The sequence below is a fragment of the Anthonomus grandis genome, chromosome 7 (genome assembly GCF_022605725.1).
Source record: "Anthonomus grandis grandis chromosome 7, icAntGran1.3, whole genome shotgun sequence".
NCBI lineage: Eukaryota > Metazoa > Arthropoda > Insecta > Coleoptera > Curculionidae > Anthonomus > Anthonomus grandis.
In genome coordinates this window covers 29,731,356-29,759,225 of record NC_065552.1, presented here as the reverse complement: position 1 = coordinate 29,759,225, position 27,870 = coordinate 29,731,356, and the positions used below count along the sequence as shown (strand labels likewise).

The window sequence follows — 27,870 nt, the reverse complement described above, 5'->3', positions numbered from 1 at the left end:
TTAAGAAATATTACGCAATAAGTAATACCAACTCATATTTTCAGGATTTAAAGAATCATCAATACAAAATGGTTCCATAACGTGATCCCCCAAAGACCTGCCCAAAAATGTAGTTTTTGAAAATACTGGGTACGATATTCGTTGCTCTTAGGATCATTTTCCTGGGCAATAAGTTGTGTTTTCCATATATTGTGAGAGATGATTTTATTAGTCCATTACTATTATATTAGCCGAAACTACATGTGTAAAAAAAAATTAAAAAATGTATCTTCAGGAATTTTTTAAGACATTTGTTCTGTTAATAATACAATGATAATATGATATCAAACCCCCGACGAGGAGCGAGAACTTAAGAAGAAGAATTATGAGAATAAATTTCTTTTGCCATTTTATTTTCAAAAATTTAATATAGCTAATGTAATTGATTTTTTCCAGTCGAAAACGTTTTAAGTAGATTAGGTTAGGTCTGTTGTGAGTGTGCACCTTGTGTCCCTCCACTGCGACCCTAGTTCTATTGTGGCTCAGTCCTAGGTGTTAATACTTCCCCAATCAAGTCCTCCCTCTTTAAGAGTTCAATAATTTGATTGGGAGAAGCTTTCTTAATGTCTTCCGTCTTAGGTAAGGCATTGCCGAAGATGGCCTGCCTGATTCTCTCTAGTGTCGAAAATCTGCATAGGATGTGCTCCGCAGCGTTCCTCTATGCATACTCTGTATTGATGATTTCCGCCAAACCAATCCTATTTATGTGGTGATGCAGTCTGCAGTGGCGGTATGAAAGCCTTCTCATGGTTGTGTCCTGGTAATTCCTCCCAATAGCGCTTTGCTTCGCTATGCACCAGTGTATTATTTATTGATAGTGGATATTAAAATCAGGATTAATGTGTTCGTCACAAATCGTATTTTAGAACATAAATAAAAGAATAATAACGGATTTTTTGAGAAAATGTCCAAATACGAAAATACTACAGTATACCCATAACCAGAACAGTTCGAATTGAAAACTAACAAAACAAGGTATGAATAGGATATTAACTAGAATAGTCATGAACATACGTCACAATAAATATAAAATCAGTATGATCTTAAAAAACCATGATTTCTATAATATCAACAAACAAAAAATTACACAAATTGCACTAGAAGCTACAATTTAGAGGTCTACCTGCCACACTCACATATGCAGCAGGCACTGGATGATTTAGATAAAAAGTTAAAATATTTACAATTTAAAGATGCTGTTTTCATTTAAATTTATTTTTTTTAATCAAAGGGCATTATACTTTTTCCTTAAACCTATTTCCTTCGAAAATGTTTATTTCATTTGTTAAAAAATTTAAATTTTGTATTGCTCTGACACCTGTTGCAGCAAACGACATTTGTGCATGAAAAGTTGTAAAATAGGCATTACTTACGATTGTTTGCGATACACTGTCTACCAGACGACGAAAGAGATTTTGTTAGATTTGAGGCCACCCACTCAACGTGTAGACTCCACTCCGTTGTGCTTTTAAATCCATAATTACACCAAAAAATTTAGTCTGGGATACATGATCATTAAATGTATCAATGCCACTCAAAAACCATTCTTCCAGTCTGACTTGTGTTCGAAATCACCGCATGCCCTTCCAGGAAACTCAATAGAAAACCCTCAAGTGTTTTGCCAGGAACCGAAACCATAGCGTCATCGGCAAAATGTGTAATTTACATTAAGGCCATCCGATAAATGACAAATCATCAATGTAAGTTAAAAATAATATTAACAATTCCTATTTCTTGCCCTCTGGACACTACAGCTTGGCACCGAACTCTTTGGTACATGTTAAGAATAATTTAAATAATTTAACACTATTATCATTGTCAATGGAGTTATAAAACCGAAGCTGCTCTAAACGGATCCGTGTCGACACAATCGAAGGCCTTGCTGAGATCACAGCACCGCTCGTTAAAAGCATCGATGACATCAGCCAACATATTCTGCATATCCAGTATTGTGCTTTTATTTTTTTCTAAACCCAATTTGTCTTTCACGGAATAGGTGTGTTATACTGAAACTATTAATACAAAATTCTCTATAGACATAAAAGCTTAAACTTGTTAAAACCGTTATAAAAAACTTTGATATAGGACAAAAAGTATTTAGATTCTGACATAGAAATCAAAAATTTAAGAATATATAGGATGTTTCATTCAAAATAACGAAGTTGACGCCTATTTTCCACCATCTTGAAATTTCAGCCAAGTCCTAATGACTTTAGTATACTATTAAATTTTGATATAAATAGTTTTCCTATAGACGAGCAATGCGGCTCCTGACCACCCTCTCTAGTAACTGGCCTTAGGACAGGACATTTTTAATGGCAACCTGTGCATCAAAATAAATTTCCTTCTTTCTATTATTATTCTAATTGATTTATTTGATTTTTATGTCTAAATAAATCACCAACAATATTAATCGTGTTCAACTCAGTTAAACGTGGCATTTTCGAAGTTCCATCATTTCGTCACAATGTTCAATTTTAGACATTTCTGCAAGGCAATTTAGGTCGATATCTGATTCTTCTGACATCTCAGTTTTAAGTTCTGCAAACATATTGACGTTGATGTACCCATCTTCTGACAGAAATCCAGTTTCACTAAAAATTAATTTATTTAAGGTAAGAATTTGATTTGTATTTTAAATATACATACTACCACTACCAGATCTAACTGAATACATAACATGATTTGATAACCAATTTTTTAATAAAGTGGTTTTATTATGTTTTTTTTTTTTAAATAAGAGCAACGTACAGCGTCTGATTCTACAGGAGCAAAACCTGTACAATACAGCCAAAGTATGGGAAACGACAGGTATTGTACTTTACATGTTTAGAAATATAAGTTTGAAGAGCTACGTGTTAATATATATTTTTTAGGTGTGCGTATTTTGTTAAAAAATCATATCTTTTTGACTAATTATTTATTTCAATTCGTTTTATGTATGGTGTTTTTCAATTTTTTTCATTTAGTAGACATTCCTGGGATATAACCTCCTAAAGGTTTGAAGGTTCAGTATATGTTTTCTCATATATGCCAACAGTGTTGAAAAAACTTTTGATGCTTTAAAAGTGATTTTCATAATATTTATAAAATAAAATTTATTGTTGCCACTTAGCGGATTTTTTCCAAATATCTGTTTCCTCATTTCCCAATCCTCTATTTTATGCACAGGATTGTCATTTTAAAGTCATTATAATAATACATGAAAATGATTATATATAAAAATTAGTGTTTAAACAAAAAGAGTTAAACAGTATACTTACGTAAGGGCACAATGAATATAACAACTTTCCTCAACAGTAAAATCTTTTTGTGGATTAATCTGCAAGTTATCAACCATCGCGATAGTTACCCCTGTGTCTTCAATACAAAAATCTCTGATTCTATAATTAACATTTGGGATGAAACACTAAAATTTAAAATTTAATTGATAATTAAGTAAACCAAAATAAGTTTATTAATATATGGGTTTATTATATAGTTTATTAATATTACAATTTTTTTCAATGTGTAGATCGCACCCCCTGAGTGTCGCAAGAAGCCGAGAGGACTACCTCATTGAAAAAATCAATAAAGTTTAAAAATATTTAAAAAAAAACTGTTTTTTGTAGGTTAGTAGTTAGTTTAATACAAAAAAAAAAATTTGTAAATACTGGACTTGAAGCGGAGGTTGCCCTTGTGTTTAATTATTCAATTTCTCCTATCATTAATTCATTTTTGTTACATTAAAAAATTAATCGGTTTCCAAATTTAAGTCAGATCTTTGATTTCTGTTTATTTGGGTCATTGGAAAGGAATGAAACACATTTTTACTCTAAACTTTTGCCGAGTGTTTTCCAATATCTCTTGCACTGAAAAGTAAGGCACTATTGCAAATTATCTAACACCATTTCCAAATCTGGTAACATCTATGACTTGATGTTTATCTCATATCCATCTTCTTCAATAAAAGAGTGCCACCTTATCTTCACAAATAATTAGAAACAATCGTGTCTCACACTTTTCCTTTAATAGGATTTACTCATTGCACCTGTCACAACTTTTACTCCATCACTACAAATAGCAATACATTTTATTGCCTAATCGATATTCTATTTTCCGTAGCTCCAATCTTCTCTATTAATTTTTCATTCAAACCGCATAAAAGCTACAAACTGCACTCAAACCGCAATAGTGGTCCATAGCTTCATCAAATTGCAAAGGCACAAAAGTACTTTCTTTTATTTTTCTTACACTTTTTTGCTTTCTTACTTCTGTTAGTATTTTAAATACAATATATAATATTTTAAATAAAATACAATATCTAATCTCTGATATCTCTACAACCACTGGTGATATCATATTTCCGGCAATAGTGTGAAGTTTTCCTGCTTCAGTCACACAAAGACCTGTTCGATAACTAAAAAGCAACACTTCCTCGTTTAGTTTAGACATTCATGTTAGATCAGATTTTTTTAATTTTCTCTCACAAAATTCTACGGTTTTTTTTTATTAGATTTTATTAGAGATTGATATTTTATATTGAGAGCACGTGTCAACTGCGATGATTTGATGCTTTCTTTTGATATAGTTTCACAGCAAAAACTCACTGCGGTTTATTATTCTTAATCAGAGTAAACTTAAGTGTCTCATAATTGTCGTCAAAAAATTTTATTTTTTGTTCCACTACTTCCGCTAGAAGTAGACGATTCTCATGATCTTTTCAGAATTTATCTGTTTTTAAATATTACAAATCACTTCAACTAAATACGTAAAAACAATTACTTTCGCTCGTCAAACAATCGCGCGTGTTACGCCTCGACGCGTGTAATAAAAATAACGTCTAAATAAAATGTATAAAAATGACAAAGGATCACTTAGAGACAGTAAATAATTTTCTACCCATTAATGAAAAAGCACTTAAAGTAAAAATGAAATTTAAAGTCTACTTAAAATGGATAAACGCTAGACAAGGGCATAAAAAAATCTATAAGGACATCAAGACAAGAAACCAAAATAAATATGTGCAACAAAAACTGTTAAGAAATTAACACATATCTGGGGGGGGGGGGGGTAGGAAGAAGATGTACACAAACATAGAAATTTATAAATCATATAACGACCACAGAAAAGAAGAAACAAATATAGAACGCAACACACGAATGCAACAGAATCTCCCCAGGAGAAGAACTGAACCAGAAGTGACGGTTGATCTCCCCATCAGAAGTAGAGGTAAAAAAAGGCTATAAGATAACTGAAAAATAAATGATCCCCAGGACAGGAAAAGGAAAACAAAATAACAAATTTACAAAAAAGGAAATAAATTAGATAGCAGAACACTATAGAGGCATGTTGGTTAACAGAACAATAAGCTGATTGTACGGAGAATCATTCGAGATCAACCTAAAGCTAAACATAAACCACAAAAGAAGAACGGTCGGGATTTAGAGCCGCAAGACCAATGACAATCTATTCTGCATTAAACAACTTACAGAGAAAATAATCAACCCCCGTGAATTAAGACACCTATAAATAAACTATAGAAATCCCTTCAAAAATACGAATGTTAATCAAACAATTATAAAAGCTTTAACCAGGATGCGTCAATATCTCAATTAAAAACGGGCAAAAACTTACAAGTGACTTGTCAAATATCCAGCTAGAAAATGGCGAGGTAAATACACTGGCCGATTGTTTCGATTTTACAGGAAGAGATGAAAGTGAAATTAAAAAGAGAATCACACGAACACGAAGAACAATTTGGTATATACATTTAATACATTCATGAAATGTAGTAATCTGTATGGAGCCGAGACATGCTATCTAAGGAAGGATACCGAAAGAAAATTAGAAGCAGTGGAAATAAACGTGTTTAGAGGATATTTAGAAATATCTCGTCAAAACAGAATCAGAAATAAGATAAAGAGGTAAAACGCCTAATGGGTATAGGAGAACCACTGACATCAACAATCGAAAAAAAGTAACTGATATAGTATGGACGCCTTTTTATGCCAGATACAAGATTACCAACAAAAACATTAGAATGGATATCACCGGGTCGAACAAAAAGAGGAAAGTCCAGAAAGACTTGGAGGGAAGGAGTGGCAAGGGCTATGGGTAAAAGAAATCTTAATTAGGTAATAAGGGTGTACATTTCATTATTTTTTTTTGCCGTAGGATATCAAATAATACTTACGTCACTTATAACTGTACAGAAACATATAATATAAAACAAACTTGTAATTTTATGTATCATCTTATTGATACTTGTGAATGGTTTATGATGGTTTAAAAAATATTTTCAAATGCCTTATAATTTATGTTAGTTAGAAATAAAACTAGAAAATTTATCTAATTTTACCAATTTGTATTGTTAAGATAATGCACGTTTAAACTGGGAAATTTTCTTTTTTATAGTAATAACTCTTTATCACGCAACCATCTTTATGTAAATTATATAGGATTTTTTGAAATATGTGGGCAATAAAGGCTTCGTATTTTTTTACTTTATATTTTCCTATTTTTATTCCAGAATAGGAAAGTTAAATACCTAAAAAAATTACGTGCTTTATTATTCTCTATAAACGTATTTATTTATATTTCTCTTGTATAAAAGTTTAAAAAATGTGAATGTGTTAGAAGCAGTCCATCTCTGATAAACATTGTAAGAAGGATTATCTACTAATAAAATCTAAAGGATCATTAACCTTCAACCTCTTTTATTAAAAATCGTAAAAAAGTAGTTAAGGAATCGCGCAATCTAAAATATAGAATTTACGTTACCACTCAATACGTCACCTTAAATAATTGTAGTAAGCAATTAAACAATATTCCAAGGAATACGATGACATGTATTTTCACTGACTAGTTAATTAGGACAAGTGTACTGAACGACACGTAATAATTGTATTGTTATTATTTAGTTATTAGAAGAACCAGAAAAGCTCGTCTTATTTTACACTATTAAAATTGTTATTTTGTTCTCTTGCGAATCTGAAAAATTCTGTCCACATATACTCTGGGACAGTGCATGCGCAGCAATTACGTTTGTGAGAAAAATGTATTAACAAAAGCAATACTTAAAGCTAAATAAAAACTGAAAATTATTAAGTAGAGTAAAATATATTGTAACTTACATGGATTTTAAACAGTAAATCTACAAACGTACATTTCTTTTAAAAAACACGCTGAAAATTGCGAAATTAATTCCGAATTAGCACGTCACTGACGTGACGTCGGCTGAGAGACGCCGACTCCCGACGTCCCCTAATTCCCACCTGAATTTTCAGGAACATCTGTAAAGAAATCAATACAGCGTTTACGCTAATGCTATTATAGCGGTATTACGTTAAACAAACAGAGTATGATAAACTTAATAGTCCATGTTACTTATATATAAAATAGTAAAATGAAGGGCGTTGTTGGATTTTTTGTGTGTTTTGGTAAGTCATCAATATATATATATTTATTTATAACTTTACAGGCAAATTTTTACATAAAATGCGTCTTAAAACGATGTTTTAAAACAAAAAAAAACATTCTACACTATTCTAATTTATTTTTAAATGACGCTATATATAGGCAATAATGACTGATTTAATTATAACAGAAGAAATATAATTTTATGTAGACTTTTTATTTATGTATTCACATAAATTTGATGTAAGCCGAATACGTCAAGTTATAAACAAAGCATTGCAGTAGGCAAAAGAAGAAATATTACAATTATTAGCACGATGCAATAAAAATTATATAGTCTGGTTCTTTTTATGTTAAAGCACATAATTTATTCAGAGTTCGTATAAATATATGATGAGTCTTAATTTTTTGTGCATAGAACAGAAAGCTAAACTAACTTATAAATATTGACTAGACACACCCGGTACCATACCCAATACAATAGGGTCGTAAAATTCAGCACAATAGCTAATGTGATATTAATATACAATAGATAAATATGTGGCCAGCGTCGTTTCTCATGCTTGGTATAGGTATTTTAATAATTTGGATTTAATGCGCAATTATAGGGTTGCAATCGAATTACCACCATTTTTAAATAGTATTTCTTTTTGATATAATCTTTCCACCAGGAGGATAATAGCCATTTATCTGCTAGTCCAGAATAATACCTAACATTATCAATTACAATAAAATTTTAACTTGATGAATTGATCTTCAAAAACATCAACATTATTATCTGCGTAGTTTGATTGTTTTTTATTGTAATTCAAATAAAACGCAATTTAAAAATTCTTTATTATGATATTTAGTCTTATAAAAAACCTGTTTCAAGTAATAATTATTTCCTGTATTATTGACGATTGAACTCTCTTAATTGTTCGAAATGTAGTGTCTTTCTGATTAGATTTGTTGCTGTGTTATCAATCTTCAAAGGTTCCCTACCACGACTTTTCTTAGGTGATTGTTGATGCGTCGATTCCTGTCATATTAAAGTTTAAGGTCCTTAGTGTTAAATGGAGAGAAAGTGTTGTGGGTTCAGTTCAGGACCTCATACCTCATATAAAACATTTGTTCCAGAAGAAATACCGAGGTTTCGGCCTTTATTTAGGCAGTTTTTAGAACTGGAAAGGACATGTAACAGTTTAGAATTTCACTGGTAATAAACAAATTAATTAAATGGCTAAATAAAAAAGTCTTATTTTGTATATTACCAGTAATATTTTTTTCAGTATTTTTGTTACATAATATATTTATAGATGTTATTTTTTAAATAAGGATAAAGCATGTATTTCAATCCCAAATATGTATGTACAGCAAAACGAGTCTTAAAATTTACATACCTTTTTCTAATGCAACAAATTCAAAAAATAAGAGTTTTTCTATTTAATCATTTATTTATTTATTTGTGAAATTATAAACAGTAACGTGTCATTTCCAGCCCTGAAGATGGCCGAAATAAAAGCCGAAAAGTTGTCATTTCTTAGGAAGCAAAATAAGTTGGGCGGGCTGTCACACAGACGCGAGTCCATTGGAATTGAGGAAGAAGAAGAAAGTAAACTTGCTCCACTTTCTCAAATTCTGTCATATTGGAACACGTTAAAATACCTTTTAAATAGTACTCAAAGACATTGTGTACGTTCAATACTATATTCCTTGCTTTAGGATCTAAAAGGCTTTTATACAATACGGAATTAAGCTTTGACTGGTAAGCCAGACACAACTTGCTTATTTTCTTTTTATGTGATTAACTTTATCAAAAAAAATTCAAGTAAGCCGTTAATATACAGGGTGGCTCTTAATTGTCCTGCCCCTCTTATCTTTTGAATGCGAAAGAATTTTTAACGTTCGCTTTCCTGACCGTCCAATATGTCGAAAGTATTTCGCAACCTAATTTAGAAATTTACCGAGACGGGTAGCGGCGTTGCCGGTAGGAACAATCCAGGACATCCTAGCTATCCAGAAGAAAAACTGGTGGATATTATTAGCAGCAGATCCACAACAATCTACTTCCACAGTTGGTGACACGTGTGATGTATTTTCTACTACTGTGAAAAGGGTACTTAAAAAATATACATTTCATCCGTATAAAATTCAAATGGTTTATCAATTGACAAAAGATGATCCTGATCGATGTATGACCGAGAAAATAGGACTTCAGCCTGCTTATGTAAAGAACATTTGTTTCAGTGATGAATGTACTTTTTTTTGTCAAATGTCCGTTATTGGAGCGACGTAAATCCTTACATATTTAGTGAAACACGCACACAATACCCAGAAGGAATAAATGTTTGGGCTGGCATATTAGGGAATTACATTGTTAGGCCTCTCTTTTTAGACCAAAATTTGACAGGGGACCTTTACTTTAACATGTTGGAAACTGCAGTAGAACAATTGATCTAGAAAAAATTAAAGAAAATCCTCATGAATTTGAGTTGGAAACAGTTTTTCAACAAGATGGGGCACCGCCTCACATTAGCAGGAATGTTAGAGAATATTTGACTAATACTTAGTTACCCTAATCGGTGGATTGGTCGTTGAGGGCCTACCGAGTGGCCAGCCAGGTCGCCCGATCTTACACCTCTGGACTTTTTTTACGGGGCTACTTGAAACAAAAAGTACGTCACCCAGCCAGAATCTATTTTCGATCTTGTCAAAGAATAATTCATGCATATCGCAACATTGATGTTACCACTTTGCAAAATGTTCGTGAAGAGTTCCCAATAGATTATTTTTACTATCTTGAAGTTAATGGTGCACATTTTCAACATCTTTTGTAGTGAAATAGTTACATTTCTGTGTTACGTAAAGTTTAATTTTTTTTAATGGAAATAAAAATCGGAAACATAAGATTTTGAAAGGCTGCCATTTTGCTATGAGTAGAAGTAATGACTTATTTTAATTTTGACTCTTAGACAAGCTAGAGTGTTTTCCATTGAAACAAGACAGGCACATGACTGGTCTTTTGTCACAATCAGCACAAAATGCTGATACTTTTGTCACCTTGTCGTGTCTTCGTTTCGACTTGATAAAGTGACTCTAACTTTTCTATAACATTAGACACAGTTTCTACTACGTTTTCTTCCAGGACCCTGTTCTGCCTCGAATGTATGAATTCGTTTTGATGTATTAGTTGATCTATTTTGACATGTTATTTGATTTTCACTGTAAGGGCAAACGCTATGAGAATCGGTATCAATATAACTAAAATCATCTTCCTGGGAAGCCGACCCTTGTGAATTTTCGTTTCGTAGCACTGACTGGATAGGTGCTGCAACCTATGAAATAAAAGCCTCGAACCATATCTGATATGAAGAAGAATGCAAAAAAAGACTTATCTGATTTTTATCTATATAACTTGGTTCTGTCTCATCGCTAGATACTCATTCTATGCACGGCAAACATGTTCAAATTTTTTTTCCGTGTTTTTTCTATTTTTTTTTTAATTTCGATAGTTTCGACTTTCAAGCAAAATTTATTATAAATAGGTTGTTTCCTCCATAGGTTGTTCTTGTCTCCTTCCAATTCCTCAGTCACTTTTTCCAATTAGAAAATGTGACAGGCACAATAAACAATAAAGACACCTATAAGCAAACAACCAAGATGTCCTTTCGTTAACTAAAGCATACACAGAGTTTTTGAATTGTGTAACTTATTTACTCCCATATCCCAGAGAGGTCGCTCGAGCGTTGTCACCAAAAGTTTCACAAAATATGCAGTTTTTAAAAAATGACAATGTGTTTCAAAATATGTACGATAATTTTAGCTATAATAATTTAGAAAGCAACCTGACCAATGTACGAAACTCGAACATAAGCGCCTTGTACCAACCAACATCTACAAACATACCTCATATTTTAGCTCTAGAAGAGACGAAAGTGAACTGGGAAATAACCAGGGTTTATATGTTGTACCCTGGATACGACGTCCACACCCGATTTAGGTCCAACTTCGGATTCGACGTCTTCATTAGAAGTGATAAAACGTGCAAGCGAGAAGAAGCTCTGGAACCCCCAGGTTTCGATGTTATGTGGTTCAAAATAACAACCGAAAGACCCATAAAGTATTTCTGCTTCCTCTACAGACCAGCCAGAGATATACACTGCAGAAGGCTTTTCACCGACCTTAAAATCGACGAACCGCAAGCAAATCATCAAAGTGCAAAAATTGTTATCGCAGGAGACTTTGCGATTAATTAAGTTCTAACGCAACTTACACGGAAGCCAACCAGAGTTCTAGATAGACAGGGAGACTATGCGCTAGCCTCTGGATCTGTTTATCGTGACTCGTACATATATTAAAGTACATGCCCCACTAGAAACATCAGATCATAAATGAATAACCGCAATATGTAAACTAGAAATGAAAACTCGTCAGGACCCACCCATGTCGCGTAAATTATAAATCAACAAACTGGACATATTTAAAACAGTTCCTCTCTTCATTTCCTTGAAATGATGTCTATTTCAGGACCAATGATCCTTCAGCATGCGCAAATGAGATTTAAGAGCTGATTTTGGCAAGCGTTTTTAACACCTTGAACAGCTCTTTAGACGGTAAATCTTGGTTTGATAAAAGTTGCACCAAGGAGGTCACAACAGAAATGCTGCTTATTAAAAATAGCGCCAAGACACAGGCCCTGCAAATTGTTTTAACTTTGTTGCTTTGAGAAGTGCGTGCAAACAGAGGGTCGATACCCACAAATACAAATATCATGAGTGCGTGATGAATGAGTGAAGAATAAACTTCTCTAATGCTCAAATGGATCAAGATCATTTTGGTTTGTAGCAAAATCAGTTGGCCAAGGTTTCTGTAGATCAAAAATTTCACCATTGACTACGGAAGAGTTTTTCCACCTGTTTTGGTATAAAATTCTACCAGATATAGTCTTTCGTCACAGAAATCTTGAAAAAGTTCTCAAAGACTTAAATACTAATAAGGCCCTGCAATCGCCAAGGTAATGGAGGAAATTGCCAACCAGCTAATTTTAAAATACCTGGAGTTAACCAATATCATTAGCGATAGTCATTATGGTTTTCGTTATCTATCAACGATCTTCTCGACAAGACTTCTAATCGAATTTCTGTCTTCCTTCAAGACTGCCAACCAGACGACATCAGCCGCCACTCACTGCCATAGGTGTCCCCAAGTAACAACCTATTAACCGACCTTAACATCATTTGGGAGCAATTCAATTATTCATTTTACTATCTGATCGAGCTTAACGCAGCTAAGATTCAGGCTGCATAAAAAAAGGCTGCAGCAGTTCTTAACGCTTTATAAGGCATAGATTCGTTTATCTGCTGAATATTGTTGTCACATGTAGAGACCTGCACCCAAAAAAACTTTGAAGCTGCTTGATTGATATCCAGAAGAGGGTCATACTATAGGATATCCAGAGATGACCTTGGGCAGTTTGTGGCCTAGATGGAAGGTCGCGAACCTTCGTCTGTTTTATCGATATTCTTCCTATTTCGCATCATTCCACCTATCCAGCTATACACGCAAGATCTACTCTACAGGCATGTGCGGATCATGAATATGGAGTGCAATCTGCAGACGCCTAAAAAGTTGTTATATCATGACTTCTTTTTTATGGAGAAGTGCAAGTCTGTGAAATCAACTCCCAAAGCAGGTCTTTCCCGAACAAATTGCAGAACTTTAAGAAAAATATCCACAGACACCTTCATACTGACTCGTGATACTCAAGTACCATAGCGTTTGCCCTTTTGTGCCAGTGTATTCCTTAAATAAATGTATATATTAAATATATAAATATATGGCCAATTAATAATTTTCTTCATTCTTTTTTTATTAATATATTTATTGTGCTTTCTTTAGTCTTTACTTGGATTCCAATTCACTCCTCCCGAGTTCTGGAACTAACAGACCGGTTTCCAGAAATCCGTAAAGAAACCGGATTATGGTTAGTGCATTTTTACGCCCCCTGGTGTGGACACTGCAAAAAACTGGAGCCAATATGGATGCACGTGGCACAAGCCCTAGCCAAAACTAACATTAAAGTTGGAAAATTGGACGCGATTAGGTTCCCTAATGTTGCTCAAGAGTTTAAAACTTATGGGACACCTACTATCAAATTGTAAGTTAAAAGTTGCTTAAGCTGAATCAATGATTTTTCCATAGTATATATTTTATATTATTTGCATTTGTGGTTACAGCATTAAATCTGATGAAGATCATACATATACTGGAGAACGTACTAAAGAAGCTATAGTAGATTACGCCATGCGAATGGCAGGCCCTCCAGTGCAAGAAGTAAGACAACCAGACAGTGTGAACAGACTAAAAAGCCAAAATCAGTTGTTTTTTATGTTTGTTGGCCAAAGAGAAGGTAAAAACTAAAATTAATTAATTATTCATCAAATGAACTGTACCTAATACATTTCTTAAGGTCAGCTTTGGGATACCTATTACTTCATAGCCAAAACGCTACAACCTCATTCCTTTTTTTATTCCATAAGTAAAGAAATTCATAAGGGAGAGTTTCCCAACTCTACAAATTCTGCGATTTATGTTCATAAAGATGGAGAAACCTATTGGTTTGAAGGCAAGAACATTAATATCGCCCATTACATCAACTTTTAACAAATAATTTTCAATAGGCTCCATAGATAACTTCGTAGAGGACTACTTAATGAGCGAATTGTACAAGTGGATAAACGTAGAACGATTCAGTACATTTCCAAGAATCTCGGCGGAAAACATCAAAGAGGTGATGCAAACCGAAAAATATTTGGTTCTAGCCATTGTGGACGAAAACAAAGTAAATCACATCCCTCCTGATATGATTGAGTTCAGAAACAAAGTTGAGACGTTAATACGGTAAGTAAGAGTATCTGGAGTATCATTTATTTAAAATAAGTAGCACAATGTGACACATTTTAGTAAGAAACGCCATTTATACCATAAACATTTCCAATTTGGTTGGATGGGTAATGCAGATTTGGCTAACAGCATCCTGATGGATCGCTTGGAGTTGCCGTATTTACTGGTGCTAAACTCAACTACTTACCATCATCATATTCCCGAAGACGATCCGGCTATCATGACTTTAGATGCCATCGAGGATTTTCTACAATCTATTATTAACAGAACAGCACCAGTAAGTAGTGTAACCTAAGAGAAATAAACCGTTTTAAAATAAATAATGTTTCCAATTACAAATTCCATCTTACGAGTTAAAAAAATAGTTTGAAAAAAAGTTATAATCGCATTTAAATTAACTTATTTATTTATCCACGGGTCAAGCACATTATAAAATTTGTATAAATCTAAGAATTAAAATTAAATCAAATAGACCCAACCTAACTACCAAATACATAATTTGATCAGCCAAGAAAACAATACACTAATAGCTTATACAACAAAAAGAAAAATATTCATATAACACATCTTAACTATCATATGAACAAAACAATAATCTCAATATATAATTATACCAGTAACAAATTACAGACAGAGAGCTGTTGCCTAAATACACCTTTATTATAACACACCTTCATAACTCCTGGAACAGCAGTGTCTGAAAATAAAAAAGTGGCAAATTTATGATCAAAACCTGTCAACAAAGAAACCCTTATGAGTGTCAGTGACAGTGGCTCGTTACTTGAATTAACAACCAGCACGTAGACAGGGCCGTAATAAAGTATATTTATAAATTTCTTAACACCATAATAAATCTTTGGAGTTTGATGTTTTTTAATACTTATAGTAAAAACACGTTATTCATTCTAAAAAGTGATATATCATAAAGCCTCGGGTAAAAATTATCATTTGTTTTATTTTTTGGGAATAATGTAATCTTTTTACTATTTAAAGAGGAATTTTTATTAATTCAATTTCTCCTAGGAAATTTTTCGGGAATGCAATGGAGTTTATTGTTTACTTATCTGATATATTTGAATACCTCTAACAACTATATATAACTAAAACTAAATTTAATATTCAAGTATTGCAAATACTAAACTAAAATAGAAAACAAATCAATAGACTCCAGCATTACATTAATGAAATTTAAATAACAATAAACAAATGTATTAAATATTCTTGTGGAGTTTTTCATTACTTACATTTATATTATTGTTTTCCCATTACAACCTTCTTCAATGGCTAAAGATTCATTTTACTTTGAATAATATATATATTTTAATTATGTTGTGGTATAGGCAATTTTGTATATTGAAGCCTATTTTTTTTTCAAAAAGATTTCTCTTGATAATTTATAAATTATCTGGAAGAAATAGCGTCAATTCTTGGACCTAACGAAGTTTGCTTTTTGAAGCAAGATGACAAATCTCGAACCCCAATATGTTAAGCAGTAGTTAACACTAATCCCGTTTGTCTACGAGCGGGTATTATTTTAAAACAAAATGGAAGTGGAGATATGAGTGCTCTAGGTTCACTTTTACACTAGTAAGCCCGGGCAGATATACTTCGTCGACTGCATACATATCATGCACTGGATTTTGAAGTATCCTCACCTTGGAAGACTTTAATATTAAACAATATTCCAAAATAACGTGAAGCCATTATTTATGATTACTATTTACGGCGGCCTGGAGGAAAATCCCCGTTATCAAAAAATAATTGATATTGGTATTCATCAATTTTCGTCACATAACTTCGACGCCATATTTACTGCCGCCCACGCTCCTGGAAGAAATGCCTTTAATAGAGTCGATAGAAAAACCACCTTTAAGCAAAGAACTTGCTGGTTTAATCTTACTCCATGAACGTTATGGAAGTCACCATGAATAAAATCGGCTATAGATGTAGACCTTGAAAGAAAAACTTTCACCACTGTGGAGAGACATTAGCAGAGATATGGAATGCCGTTGATATTGATGGATAATCAAAATTCTGAAATTGATTGAAGCAGTATTTTATTAAAAGATGAAGTTTGGATGTTGAAGCGTGTAAGGACAAGCCAGTATTTCACGCAGATTGTGAACTGCAATAATTTGAATTGTTGTTCGAAAGCACGTAGCTCATTATCCAACATAATGCCGGAACGACTTCTTCTCCAGGGACTTTTCTAAGGTTAAATTTGCACCACTTTTTGTTTCTCAGAATTCAAAATTGCAAAACAAGCCTTCAGTTGTTCTGCCAAAAATTTTGCCAAGCGATTTTCATTGTCCGTCTGTAGAAGAAGAAATCAACGACGGGACTTGCAAATCTATTTTGCTTCGAAAGTCCTGTTAAAAAAACATCAAATTGAACACAAAAAGAATAAAAACGCTATATTTACTTAAAAAAAAAAAATACTGGACCTGTCCGTATTGCAGCAAAACGACAAAGAGAAATGATGGCTATTTTGAAGAATGATCAAGTTAAGTGGTTAGATGAAGATTATCTGGACCTGACTGATATATCTAAGATTAAAGAATGTGAAGAGGACAAACAATTGAAATAAAAACGCTAATTATTGATGTTGATACATCTTCACACTGCCCAAGGGAAAAGGCTTAATTGAATTGTTTATCGTAAAATTTATTCTTGTCAAGTCAAGTCAAAATATGCTTTATTATCTGAAAAATACCAAATTCCTATAGATAAAGCTTTTACATATTATAATATCTACTACACAAAGTAAAACTTGTAAATAAAAAATAAATGTAAGAGAGAGAATAAAATTACAATACAACTAGATATTATCCAATAATCATCCATCTATAATAGGCTCCTACGAGTAATACCTTTTTAAAATTCCCCTTTGAATTGGCTATAATTAGAAGTCCTTCTAATGGAAATAGGAAGATGGTTAAACAGTCTCTTGCTAAAGAAAATAATCGAATGATAACTCATGGAAGATCTCTGTATGGAAAGGTTTATTTTAAATGTAGGGCGAGTAACAATAATATTTTGAGAAGTAATTGCTCTGAAATATTTTGTATGCACTAAACAAACCGATTCAAGTATTAATATTAAGCGTAACGTTTTCAGAGATAAAATATGCTTTACAAGATTCTCTATACCCAATATTGCAGAAGTATCTTAGGGCGCGCTTTTACAAAATAAAGATAGTTCGAAACAAGTAACCTGAGCAACATCCCCAAAAGCAGACACCATATCTCAAGTGGAAGTAAGGCAAAATAAGCACTTTTTGTTAAATGTTTATTAAGTTGACTGGCAATGGTTCTAATTGCAAAGCAACCAGAAGCAATTTTCAGGAATAATTACCCTACATGCTTATCGAACATTAATTTATCATCTATTATTACGCCCAGAGACTTGTTATTATTTGTGTTTAAGACAGGTTCTGTGTTCAAAAGCACATTTTAAAGTTTACACTTAAAATTTAAAACATCTGTTTTAGTTACATTAAAGGCAGTTACATAATTGCAGTCACACTTGTCAAGTCTTGATTCTGCATAAGTCCTCATTCATTTTCTTGAGTAGAAAATGTACATCTGCATCATGCCATAACAAAGTGTACAATGCCCATATCTTAAGATCGAGGGTAGGTCATTAACATAAAGAAGAAAAAGAAGTGGACCCAGAACAGACCCCTGCTGAAATTGTCAACTGATCAGATATGGAATCCTTAAATATAACTGACTGGCTTCTTTCCGACAGATATGAGCCAAACCATTGCACCATTCTCCCTCTAAACCCATATACCTCAAGCTTTTGCAACAACCACTCATGCGATACACAGTCCAAAAGCCTTAGCGATATCACAAAAAACGACTGCCGCTGCTTCTCCGCCATTAAGCCCCAAATAGAGTCTTTCTGACAAGTGAGATAATGCATCACTGGTATTTTTTAAAGCTTGAAAGCCAACCTGAGAAATACTAAGAACTTTATTAGCCTCCAAATACTCTACCAGCCTTTTCTTCGTAAGTTTTTCCACAATTTTAGTCAAATTAGGCAATAACGAGATAGGCCTGTATGGGAATCACAATGGCTCTCTTTAAAAGACTTAGAAAGTTACCGCTCAAGCAAGAATCATTAATACAATTCGTCAGTGCCGAGATTGGAAGATTTAAAAACACTTTAATAGAATTACCATCCCCCAGCCAGAAGAGTTTTTGTTTTTTATTCTAGTCAAAATATGCATAATTTACGCAGCAGTAACGGGGATTAAAAAAATGTATTAGGCACAGACATAGTGAGACGTCCGACACTGTGAGATTAGCTGCAATTGAACAATAAAAAGAATTAATATTTGCACTCAATTGCGAGTTGTTTGCTTTGGAATTTCTTTTACCTCTTAGGAAATCAACAATTTTCCAAGATTCTTTCCGCTTGTTGGGAACATTTTGTATCCTACTTTCATAATAATTAAATTTCGCTTGCCGGTTTAATCTGCGGTTGTCGCTTCAGTATCTATTAAAATAATTCAGAAAATGATTGTGATAAACTGCAAACTGCGAATTGAGTGCAAATAACTTAGATAATATAACTTTAGACCTTTAATGATCCAAGTTTTTTTTTTTTGAGTAGATCTTAAATTAGCAATTGTGACAAAGGGGGGAGCGGCGCGGTGTCAAAAAAGCTTGTAATTTGCGTTACATAATTCATGTACGATCCCATAAAGAGGGTGCTTGTTTGTTGTACATACTATGTAATGTGTATTTAAAATTGTTTTCTTATAGTCACATTTGTTTTCAACATGCACGTGCAGCTTGTATAACTTTTTAAACATTTTTGCTATGTTGTAGATTTATTTTATAATTGGGTTGAACCATTGAATAAATCAATTTCTTATTTTAATATATTTTTTAGCCATATGGAGGAAATAGTGTTCACATAAACGTAGTCAGAAAATTCTTTGACCTAAGAAGAAATTTGGAGGATATGTGGAAAGGAAATCCAATACTTTTAATGGTGCTGTTCACTTTGCCATCATTGTTCTTCCTACTTATTTTATGGGCCTGTTGTTGTTCTGATATTATGGATGCTGATGAGAATGAGGAAGAAGAAGGTACTTGGTTTATGAGAAAACTATTTCAGGTTTTAATTATAACGTTTTTTCTAGAATTACTTCATGAGAAGAAGGAATAAAAAAAATACCAGCTTCTAAAGTTTATGTAAATACATTATTAATAAACCGTCTTAAAAAAAAATTCCTTAATATTATTAGAAATCCTTTAATTTCATTTCCTTAGGCAATAAGTGTAAAAACTATACTTATATATTATTCTTATAACAAAAAGCAAAACAGTTAATATTTTAAATTAGTGAGATACATAAAACAATTTTATAATCCTTAAGCATTATTACTAATTTATTTAAAAATTCCTACCTCACTCACAGTGCTTAATTGTAAGGCAGTAGTGTTGTTGTTAAGTCATTTGTTTTTATAAATAATGAGAGGCATTCAAATGTCATCCTCGTCTGAGTCCAACGCTGCTCTCCGCCTATCAAATTTTACGGAAGTTTTGCTCTGTGTTTGTGCACTGACATTCTCCAGCAGACCTATCAGTTCTTTCTCGCCTATCTTTGACATTATTTGGCCTGTTTGGGCCATTCGAAGCAACATTGATTGCACCATTTGGCCCTTTTCAGGTTTACCCAGGAGAAGGGTGTTTACTGAAAAAGAAAGTAAAATGAAGAAGTTGGGCAAATACCCAAAAGAAGAGTAAGAACAAAACTTAGTTTATTACAAAGTGTATGGGATTTATATATTTATTCAACAAGAATGTAAATTTACAATATATGTAACCAGATAAGGATAGTGTATCTAGAGATGTGTGTGCCTCTCAACATTAACCCATAAAACTAATAATTAATTAATTTATTTATTTGCAATATCTTAATCTAATACAAAATAACACATATTTTTGAGTACACATAAGTTGGATAAGGCGTCAATTGAAATCCAAGCTTTCAAAATTTTTTCTTTTATTGCCAACATTTTGGCCTATAATAGGCCTCCTTCAGGGCGAACAGAAAAATCAAAGCTTTTTGTTAGATACTGAAAAGTCAAACATAGCTGTATGTTTTAAATGAGTCCATTTGGTTGATTTGTTTTTGAGGATATATAACTTCTGCTGTATAAGTAACAATAATAATGAATATTTTAAAATTTAGGGTTACCATTCACTCAATGTTATTGAGGGTAGTAACCTAGAACCCTTTTCAAACACTACTATTGATTATAAATGATATAGTATCCAAAAATATAAGGCAATGTTCTATTCTTTGCTGATTATATGAAATTATACAGGCTCCTAAAAGACCAGGCCTAGTGCTTTAGGAAGATTTTAAAGTTCTTCACAATTAACAATTGGTGTATAATTATTAATTATTATTAATTTCTGCTATTTTACTACTATAAGAAAATGTTTCTATATAGGCGTCTTTATAGAACACAAAATTGTCGGCGCTGCTTTAGAAAAAAAGTATCTTTTTGTAGATTTTTACCCTAGAACCTTACAGGATCTGGGAGTGAATAGGGGTACTGGGTGGGTAAATTAATTATCAAATAGAGTGAACAAACATTTATATGCTACATACCTAAATACAAAAAGCAGCTACAGGGTGTTTTTGAACAAAATAAAAAAGGGTCAAAAAATCCCTAAAAAACAAAATCTTCTGCACATTTTTTCCAAACATACAATCCAAAAACTCCACAACAAATGAAACTTTTTTTCCGCTTGTTCACTGATCTAGGGCCATGTTGACACACAAATAAGCAAAATACTGAAAATTATTTTTATATGGGAAAAAGAGTTGAGGCTATCCAGGTTATATTTGTTTAAAATATGGATAACTATTTTATTGAAATATACTTACAAGGGCATTTAGTTAAATCCCAATAGACTTTTGTCAGTCAGATTATTGGATGCATTGAGCAATATCATATATTTTCCAAATTTTCGTTTGCTTTTTATATATTTTTTTTAACTGAATAGAGAGACTATTGGATAATGATTTGATGTTGTCATTGATAATAACATTGTCAAACTTTTGATATATAAATTCACAAATTCCAAATTGTGTCTATTTTCTATAATAAATTTAATTATTACACTAAAGCTCAATGTAAGTACAGTAGACTCGCGTTATACTGAACACACTGTCTAGTGAACTATTCTAAATAGTGAACAGACATTTTTTCCTTAATGTATTCTGTCAAGTGAACAAAATGATTCTCGAAATATTAAACCCAATATTTTTATTAGGTAAACAAACAAGTTAAGACAAGAAAAAGATATTAAACGGTTTGTTCCTTTTCGGGCAATTAGTTTTCTTTAGTATTTGGGTGCAGTAGTTCGCGTCACGCCGCCAGAATAATTATGGCAAAAATTAGAAAGCATTTAACCCTAAGCGATAAAGCCAAAATATTAGAAGAATTAAAGAAAGGTGCCGGAGTGACCGTTTTGTCTAGACAATATGGTGTTGCTAAATCCACTATATGCGCGATTCGTCACAGAAGGATAAAGATTTTGAAACGAGTCGACAGTACTTTCACAGGACCTGGAAAAGCGAAAACTTTGAGACAATCAGAGTGTCCTAGAATGGAAAAAGTTTTATATAAGTGGTTCTTAAAAACAAGGGAGAGAAATTTTCCGGTAACTGGTTTAATGATCCAAGAGAAGGCCAAGTTACTTCACAGTCAATACAAGGAATCTCCTTCTTTTAATGCGAGCAGTGGTTGAATGCAAAAGTATAAAAAACGTTTTGGAATACGCTTCCTAACGATTTCAGGAGAAAAATTATCGTCAGAACCCGAGCTTGTTGATCCTTTTAAAAGAACTTTACGCCTAAAAATAAATGAGCTTCAGCTAACAAAAGAACAGATTTACAATGCCGATGAAACTGGTTTGTATTGGAAACTTCTGCCCGGAAAGACATATGTAGCTCGCGAAGAAAAAACTGCCCCAGGTAGGAAAGCCGAGAAACAAAGAGTGACTTTTCTAGCATGCACAAACGCGGTAGGTACTCACAAAGTTAAATAATTAATTATTGGGAAAGCAAAAAATCCACGTTTGTTTCGAAATTTTAACTGTCCCGTCCATTATAGAAACTCCAAAGCTGCTTGGATGACGGCAGCAATTTTCAAAGAATGGTTTCACCGAATGTTTATTCCTGAGGTAAGTTTGTCATAGGAAGACGTTTTAAATTTTACCATCTTTGTATCTCGAGAATTAGAAAAAATGGTTTCAGTCCTTGGACTACGATTTTTACAAATTTACGCCCTTTTTTATTCCTTTTAAGAATTTAAACTGCACATTATTCTAGCATTTGTTCTTGTCTTAGGTTACGGAATTCCTGCAGAGTCAAAACCTTCCAGTTAAAGCCATGCTTTTGTTGGACAACGCAGCAAGCCATCCACCTGCAGAACAGCTAAGAAGTGATGATGGTTCCATTTTTACTGTTTATATGCCACCTAACGTTACTCCGCTAATCCAGCCAATGGACCAAAACGCTATTCGTCTGACAAAACTATTTTATCGAAAAAATTTGTTATCACAAATTATTGGAACTAACCAGGATATCGGAGATGCTCTAAAACATATTTCGTTAAAGGACGCCATTCTAAATTTGGCTTTGGCGTGGAGAAATTTAAGGCCTGAAGTTATAGAAAAATGCTGGCATAATTTACTTTCACCATAAGCCGACGAAGTTCACGATGGGGAAGATAACATCCCCTTAAGTGTTTTACGGAGCCGATAAGAAATGAAGACACTGACACAGTGAGATCAGAAATCATTACTTTATTGCAGACTTTTAATCCAGAAGTTCATATTCAACCTATTGATGTAGACGATTGGAATAAAGATAACTTACCTGACACAAAAGAAACTAATAACCAAAGGGAAAGTGATGGAAACGATCAAGATGATGGAGTACAAGAAGAAATGGTAGTAAATAAGGAACGAGTGACAACAAATTCGGCAATAAAGTCGATTAACAACATCCTTCAATGGGCCGAAGAAAATGAAGATAAAGTGGAATATTCTAGTATACTCGTTTTACAAAACTTAAACGAAATACGATGGTGCAAACAGGACTAAAAATAAAAAAGCAAACAAAAATTACTTAATTTTTTAAAAAAATAGATTAGATTGCCATTTTTTTTATTTTATATTAATTACATATGTAATATTTTTTCTGTTTTGCATTAATAAAGTTAGTTTTCTAATGACAAACATTGCTTTAATATGTACATTAAAAAAAAATTTGATAGAGTGAACAAATCAATATAGTGAACTGGATGTGCATTAATTAGTTCACTATATCATGAGTCTACTGTAATAACAAACAAACACATCTAAAAAGTGTATCCAATATAAGAGAAAACATGGAAGATATCAATATCTATCTGCCAAAATGATAGCAGTGTTTTCACATTATAATAGTCAATGGGTTTCATTATTTGTACACAAGATAAGAAAGAAAGAAAGAAAGAAAGAAAATGTGCTATATTACGTAAGACAACAAAATCTTGTGTACAAGCATCCTAAAAACTAAAAAATTCCAAATTCACTTTAAATTTCAAACAAACATAACTTCTAAAACACTTTACCATAAAATTTACACACATTACCAAAATTAATCATAACAAAACAGATTGAGAAAAAAAAGCATCTTTTTGATAAATTTCATTAAAAAATAAGTAAAGCTGTCAATAAAACAGAATTTAGAAGAAGTAAATTACATTATTTAACAGGAAACAAAACTAAAACACTAAAATGATGTCAGAGCACAGGTTAAAAGGTATCATTAAAAAAATCGTCAAGGCTATAATATGCCCTGGATAATAAAAGTGATTTTAATTCCTTTTTGAATCTCTTAACTTCTAAAATTTGTCTGATACATAGAGGAACATGGTTGTAAGTTTTTTTGCTGAGGTATATAAGTGAGTTCTTCGTGAGAGAGGATGTAGGGATTGGTAAGGGAAAATAGTTAACCTGGCAAGTCATATGACCAGTGTTAGAGGGAGGTTTAATAATATTATTTAATAATACTTAGTGCTGAAAAATTCATCCCTTATGCAGAGGTTCATAGCCTTCATATTTTCTAACATTTTGAAATTCTATTCATTTGAAAAAGTGTATCTGTATAGAGGGCTCATAACTGTATATAATCATAAATATATAGCACATGAGGGGTCTAATCCCCCCATGTGCTCGACATCCTAACTCAAAACAATTTATCCCAACTCAATCCAATCCATCCCAACCCGTTAAGCACCATGTTTAGTCAGTGTTAACAGTTCAGGTGTTACAGTTGGTCAATCCTATGAACACAAAATGGTTCACTAAAAAATCTACCAGTTCTCGGCAATTGGAACTCATCAGTAAAAACTCCCTCAAAGTAAAAGTACAACTGTCCCAAGCCACTGTTTTTGTTTTGAAAAGCACTCAGCAATTATGTATTTTAAGATATTTTTTTACTATTTTGAGTTTTTTTAATTGCCCTTTTTTTTTCTACATATTTCTAGAATATTTGTGAAAGTAAGACCCAATATTTTAGGAAAAAACAAGAAAATATGTCGTTATTAGATGAATTAGTGCCCAAAAATGTAATTTTAAGCCACCCAACAGTGCCATTTACTTTAAATGCTGTAAGTTTGGTTGTTTTTGACATTAAAAAAAAATAGGCCTTCTTTAATCAACACAAAGTGTCTAAACAAGAAATATTCTGTTTATTGGTAAGAAAGCTGAAACTGTTTTGTAAATAATTACTTAATTAATAAGATTTGTTATTCCACACCTTATAGTTTTAAAACCTTTTTAAATAATAAAGCATTTTCAATTTGGACGTAGTTAAACCAAATTTAAAAATACTTAGGATCTGAATACCTACACCTGGCTCTAGCATTTTGATCCAAGATTTGTGACAAAATCGAATTCTTGGCATCTTCTTGCTGCTTGGCTTTTGCTTCTTGAGCTTGCTGGGCGTCTTGGTCTGAGGCACCACCCTGTATTTGGAGATAAAAATACAGGAATTATCAAAAGGCAAGAGGGCCATAACCTTACATCGCAAAAAGTATTACTAACCAAAACTTAAGGTTATTTATAGTAAGTACTTAATAAATAGGGTTTTACCTTGTATTGGGATTGAAGTTCGGCCAAGCGGCGTTTTCTTAACTCGTCTAAATCTGAATCACCCATATTTAATTCCTCTTTAAATAAGAATTTCAAATTTTTGGTTAAATTAAAAAAAAAATAAAGAGGATGAAGAATGAAGATAGAAACACATGTCAAGTGTCACTTATGTCAAATAGTGCTGGGTGATGTTTATCTTGATGTTTATACTTGATGTTTTTGAAACATCGATGTTTTATTTGACAAACATCGATGTTTACCTTTGCTATATCCGCAGTTGATAAAAAACCAGAAATATTGATTAAAAACTAAATTTCTTTAATAAAAAAATTAAATATACCGATTTTAAAAAACAAACACAGCAAGAAAAATGATTACCAATTTCTAACCCAACTCCTAGTCCCAGTCTTTAAAAATATTAGGCTTGGACGTTCTTCGCATTTAGATTTTTATCGATTTTTCTATATCACACTCATTCGGTAAAGCGTTGAAACTGGGAAATTCCCGCAAGTCCCCCAATTTACTTTAGAATTACCAACTGACAAGTGCCAAGTGATTTTGGATTTGTATCTCTATGCACTATCCAGGCCCAGACTGAGTTTCATTTTGTAAGTGAAGTGTTTATTTATTTAATTTTGATTAAGTCAGTCTTCGATGTTTTCCTGACATCGATGTGGGAAAACACCAATGTTACTTTTCGATGTCAACATCGATGTTTCATTGTGATGTCCCAGCACTACTGTCAAATGACATTTTTATAATATAAGGTTGTCATGTGTGTGAACGCAGCATATGTCGGTTGCCAGCAATCTACTTAATATAGTCCGCGGTCGCTGTTATTTAATCAAATAATGCCTAATCTATGTATAATGTCCGTATGTCCTAAAATACTCGCGTCTAGAGATAGATTTCCACTTTAAATCCCTGGCCCCCGCATGCGCAAATTGCATCTCTGAAACGGCGCCTAATTCAAATTTGGAATGTAGGCTGTAGAAAAGCCGGGACGTATACATTTTTAAAAATTTATACGTCCTGGTTTTTTTGGTACTGTTTGAGGAACAAAAAGGATTTTTTGTTCATTTTATTCGACATAGGCGATTGCACGTATCGATATTTTTCAAATTTTAATAATTAAAAAAAAATTTCATATGATGCGTACTTTCTGTCGGTCACTGCATATTGTATACCGGGTGACAACGATATCACTCTTTGGGCTGTCTTTTCTTTATTTTTTCACCCTGTATATTGAAACTTGGTAGGATTAATATATGACTAAAATGTGATTTTTGAGTTGTAAAAGTAATTTTTTACGACTTCCGGTTTTACCGGAAATGACTCTAACTTTCGATTTTTAAATGAGACCCCCTGTATATTTTATGTTTTTTTGGATTAACTGAGTCATTTTAAGTCTAAATTTGTTATTTTGAAATTAATTTTAGCCTTATTTTTATTTAATTAATTTTTAAATTTTCAATCTAGGATCATTTGCGGTAAAACCGTAAGTCATAAAGAATTACTTTTACAACCCGAAAATCACATTTTAGTCATATATTAATCCTACCAAGTTTCAATATACAGGGTGGAAAAATAAAGAAATGGCAGCCCGGTATATGAATAATAGATGCAAATGATCAATAGAATTTTTGCTTTAGTATTTCTAATTTTGATATGAGTTGCAAGTTATCTCCAAATGTTTTTAAGATAGAACTTACACCTTACACTACAAGAATATTGTTTATATTATATATTACCCTCAATATTACCACTGTATATTATACACGTATCATTTCCAAACTTACCAGGATGGAATTTTATTACATGCTTCTTAAGGTTTGAATATTGTGAAAATGTTTTCAAGCACTTGTTACAGGTGGCTGCGACTTTAACCACTTTCATTGGGGCAATTTCATTCACCAAATCTAAAAATTATAAAAAAATATATCTTGTTAAAATTGTTTAAACATATTTTATCAATAAACTTACCAGAATGGAACTTTTTTGCATGACTTCTTAATTTAGAGTTGCTGGAAAGGTCTTTTTTACAAACAGCACATTGGTTTTCCAAAGAGTTTTCCATAGTAAGAAGGATGATCGTAGCACACAACAACAAACACAATAAACATTTTTATACAAAATCACAAAAACAATATTATGAGAAGAACAAAAGTTTTCCAACACCAGGAAACAAATTATGAAATATAAAACAGTTTATAAAAATATTTTCGTATTTCAAATTAACTCCAATCAATACTAATCAATAAAAAGTAATAAGTATTAAAACATAACACAATCTCTATTTTACAGCCGGTACACACGTACATTGCGCATGCGGAGCCCAGGGATTCAAAATGGAAATCTCTCTCTAGACGCG

At 32.5% G+C, this 27,870-nt stretch overlaps 3 protein-coding genes across 3 annotated transcripts; 1 reads left to right on the top strand and 2 right to left on the bottom strand.

Annotated features, from left to right (window-relative positions):
• Positions 1–2,353: 2,353 nt before the first annotated feature.
• On the bottom strand, positions 2,354–6,351 carry LOC126738529 (uncharacterized). The gene is made up of 3 exons (XM_050443903.1): positions 6,215–6,351; positions 3,303–3,448; positions 2,354–2,633 (listed from the first exon to the last, which is right to left on the bottom strand). The coding sequence occupies exons 1-3, from the start codon at positions 6,272–6,274 to the stop codon at positions 2,468–2,470; spliced, it is 372 nt and encodes a 123-aa protein (XP_050299860.1). The 5' UTR covers positions 6,275–6,351; the 3' UTR covers positions 2,354–2,467.
• Positions 6,352–7,311: 960 nt separating this feature from the next.
• On the top strand, positions 7,312–19,565 carry LOC126738527 (protein disulfide-isomerase TMX3). Its single transcript, XM_050443901.1, has 8 exons — positions 7,312–7,460; positions 13,318–13,576; positions 13,656–13,828; positions 13,889–14,044; positions 14,100–14,319; positions 14,383–14,599; positions 19,225–19,423; positions 19,478–19,565. The coding sequence occupies exons 1-8, from the start codon at positions 7,427–7,429 to the stop codon at positions 19,501–19,503; spliced, it is 1,284 nt and encodes a 427-aa protein (XP_050299858.1). The 5' UTR covers positions 7,312–7,426; the 3' UTR covers positions 19,504–19,565.
• Positions 19,566–19,573: 8 nt separating this feature from the next.
• Positions 19,574–25,674, bottom strand: LOC126738528 (programmed cell death protein 5). Its single transcript, XM_050443902.1, has 3 exons — positions 25,500–25,674; positions 25,258–25,372; positions 19,574–20,031 (listed from the first exon to the last, which is right to left on the bottom strand). The coding sequence occupies exons 1-3, from the start codon at positions 25,563–25,565 to the stop codon at positions 19,820–19,822; spliced, it is 393 nt and encodes a 130-aa protein (XP_050299859.1). The 5' UTR covers positions 25,566–25,674; the 3' UTR covers positions 19,574–19,819.
• Between the last annotated feature and the right edge of the window lie 2,196 nt (positions 25,675–27,870).

Excerpts from the sequence above, each read along its gene's own strand:
- LOC126738529 (XM_050443903.1), bottom strand. The coding sequence starts at position 6,274 with ATGATACATAAAATTACAAGTTTGTTTTATATTATATGTTTCTGTACA. Across the intron at positions 3,449-6,214 it reads TCTGTACAGTTATAAGTGAC|TGTTTCATCCCAAATGTTAA; the intron begins GTAAGTATTATT and ends TTTAAATTTTAG. Across the intron at positions 2,634-3,302 it reads TATATTCATTGTGCCCTTAC|TGAAACTGGATTTCTGTCAG; the intron begins GTAAGTATACTG and ends ATTAATTTTTAG.
- LOC126738527 (XM_050443901.1), top strand. The coding sequence starts at position 7,427 with ATGAAGGGCGTTGTTGGATTTTTTGTGTGTTTTG. Across the intron at positions 7,461-13,317 it reads TGGATTTTTTGTGTGTTTTG|TCTTTACTTGGATTCCAATT; the intron begins GTAAGTCATCAA and ends TGCTTTCTTTAG. Across the intron at positions 19,424-19,477 it reads TGAGAATGAGGAAGAAGAAG|AATTACTTCATGAGAAGAAG; the intron begins GTACTTGGTTTA and ends CGTTTTTTCTAG.
- LOC126738528 (XM_050443902.1), bottom strand. The coding sequence starts at position 25,565 with ATGGGTGATTCAGATTTAGACGAGTTAAGAAAACGCCGCTTGGCCGAA. Across the intron at positions 25,373-25,499 it reads AACTTCAATCCCAATACAAG|GGTGGTGCCTCAGACCAAGA; the intron begins GTAAAACCCTAT and ends CTCCAAATACAG. Across the intron at positions 20,032-25,257 it reads TCAAAATGCTAGAGCCAGGT|TAAACACCCTTCTCCTGGGT; the intron begins GTAGGTATTCAG and ends TTTCTTTTTCAG.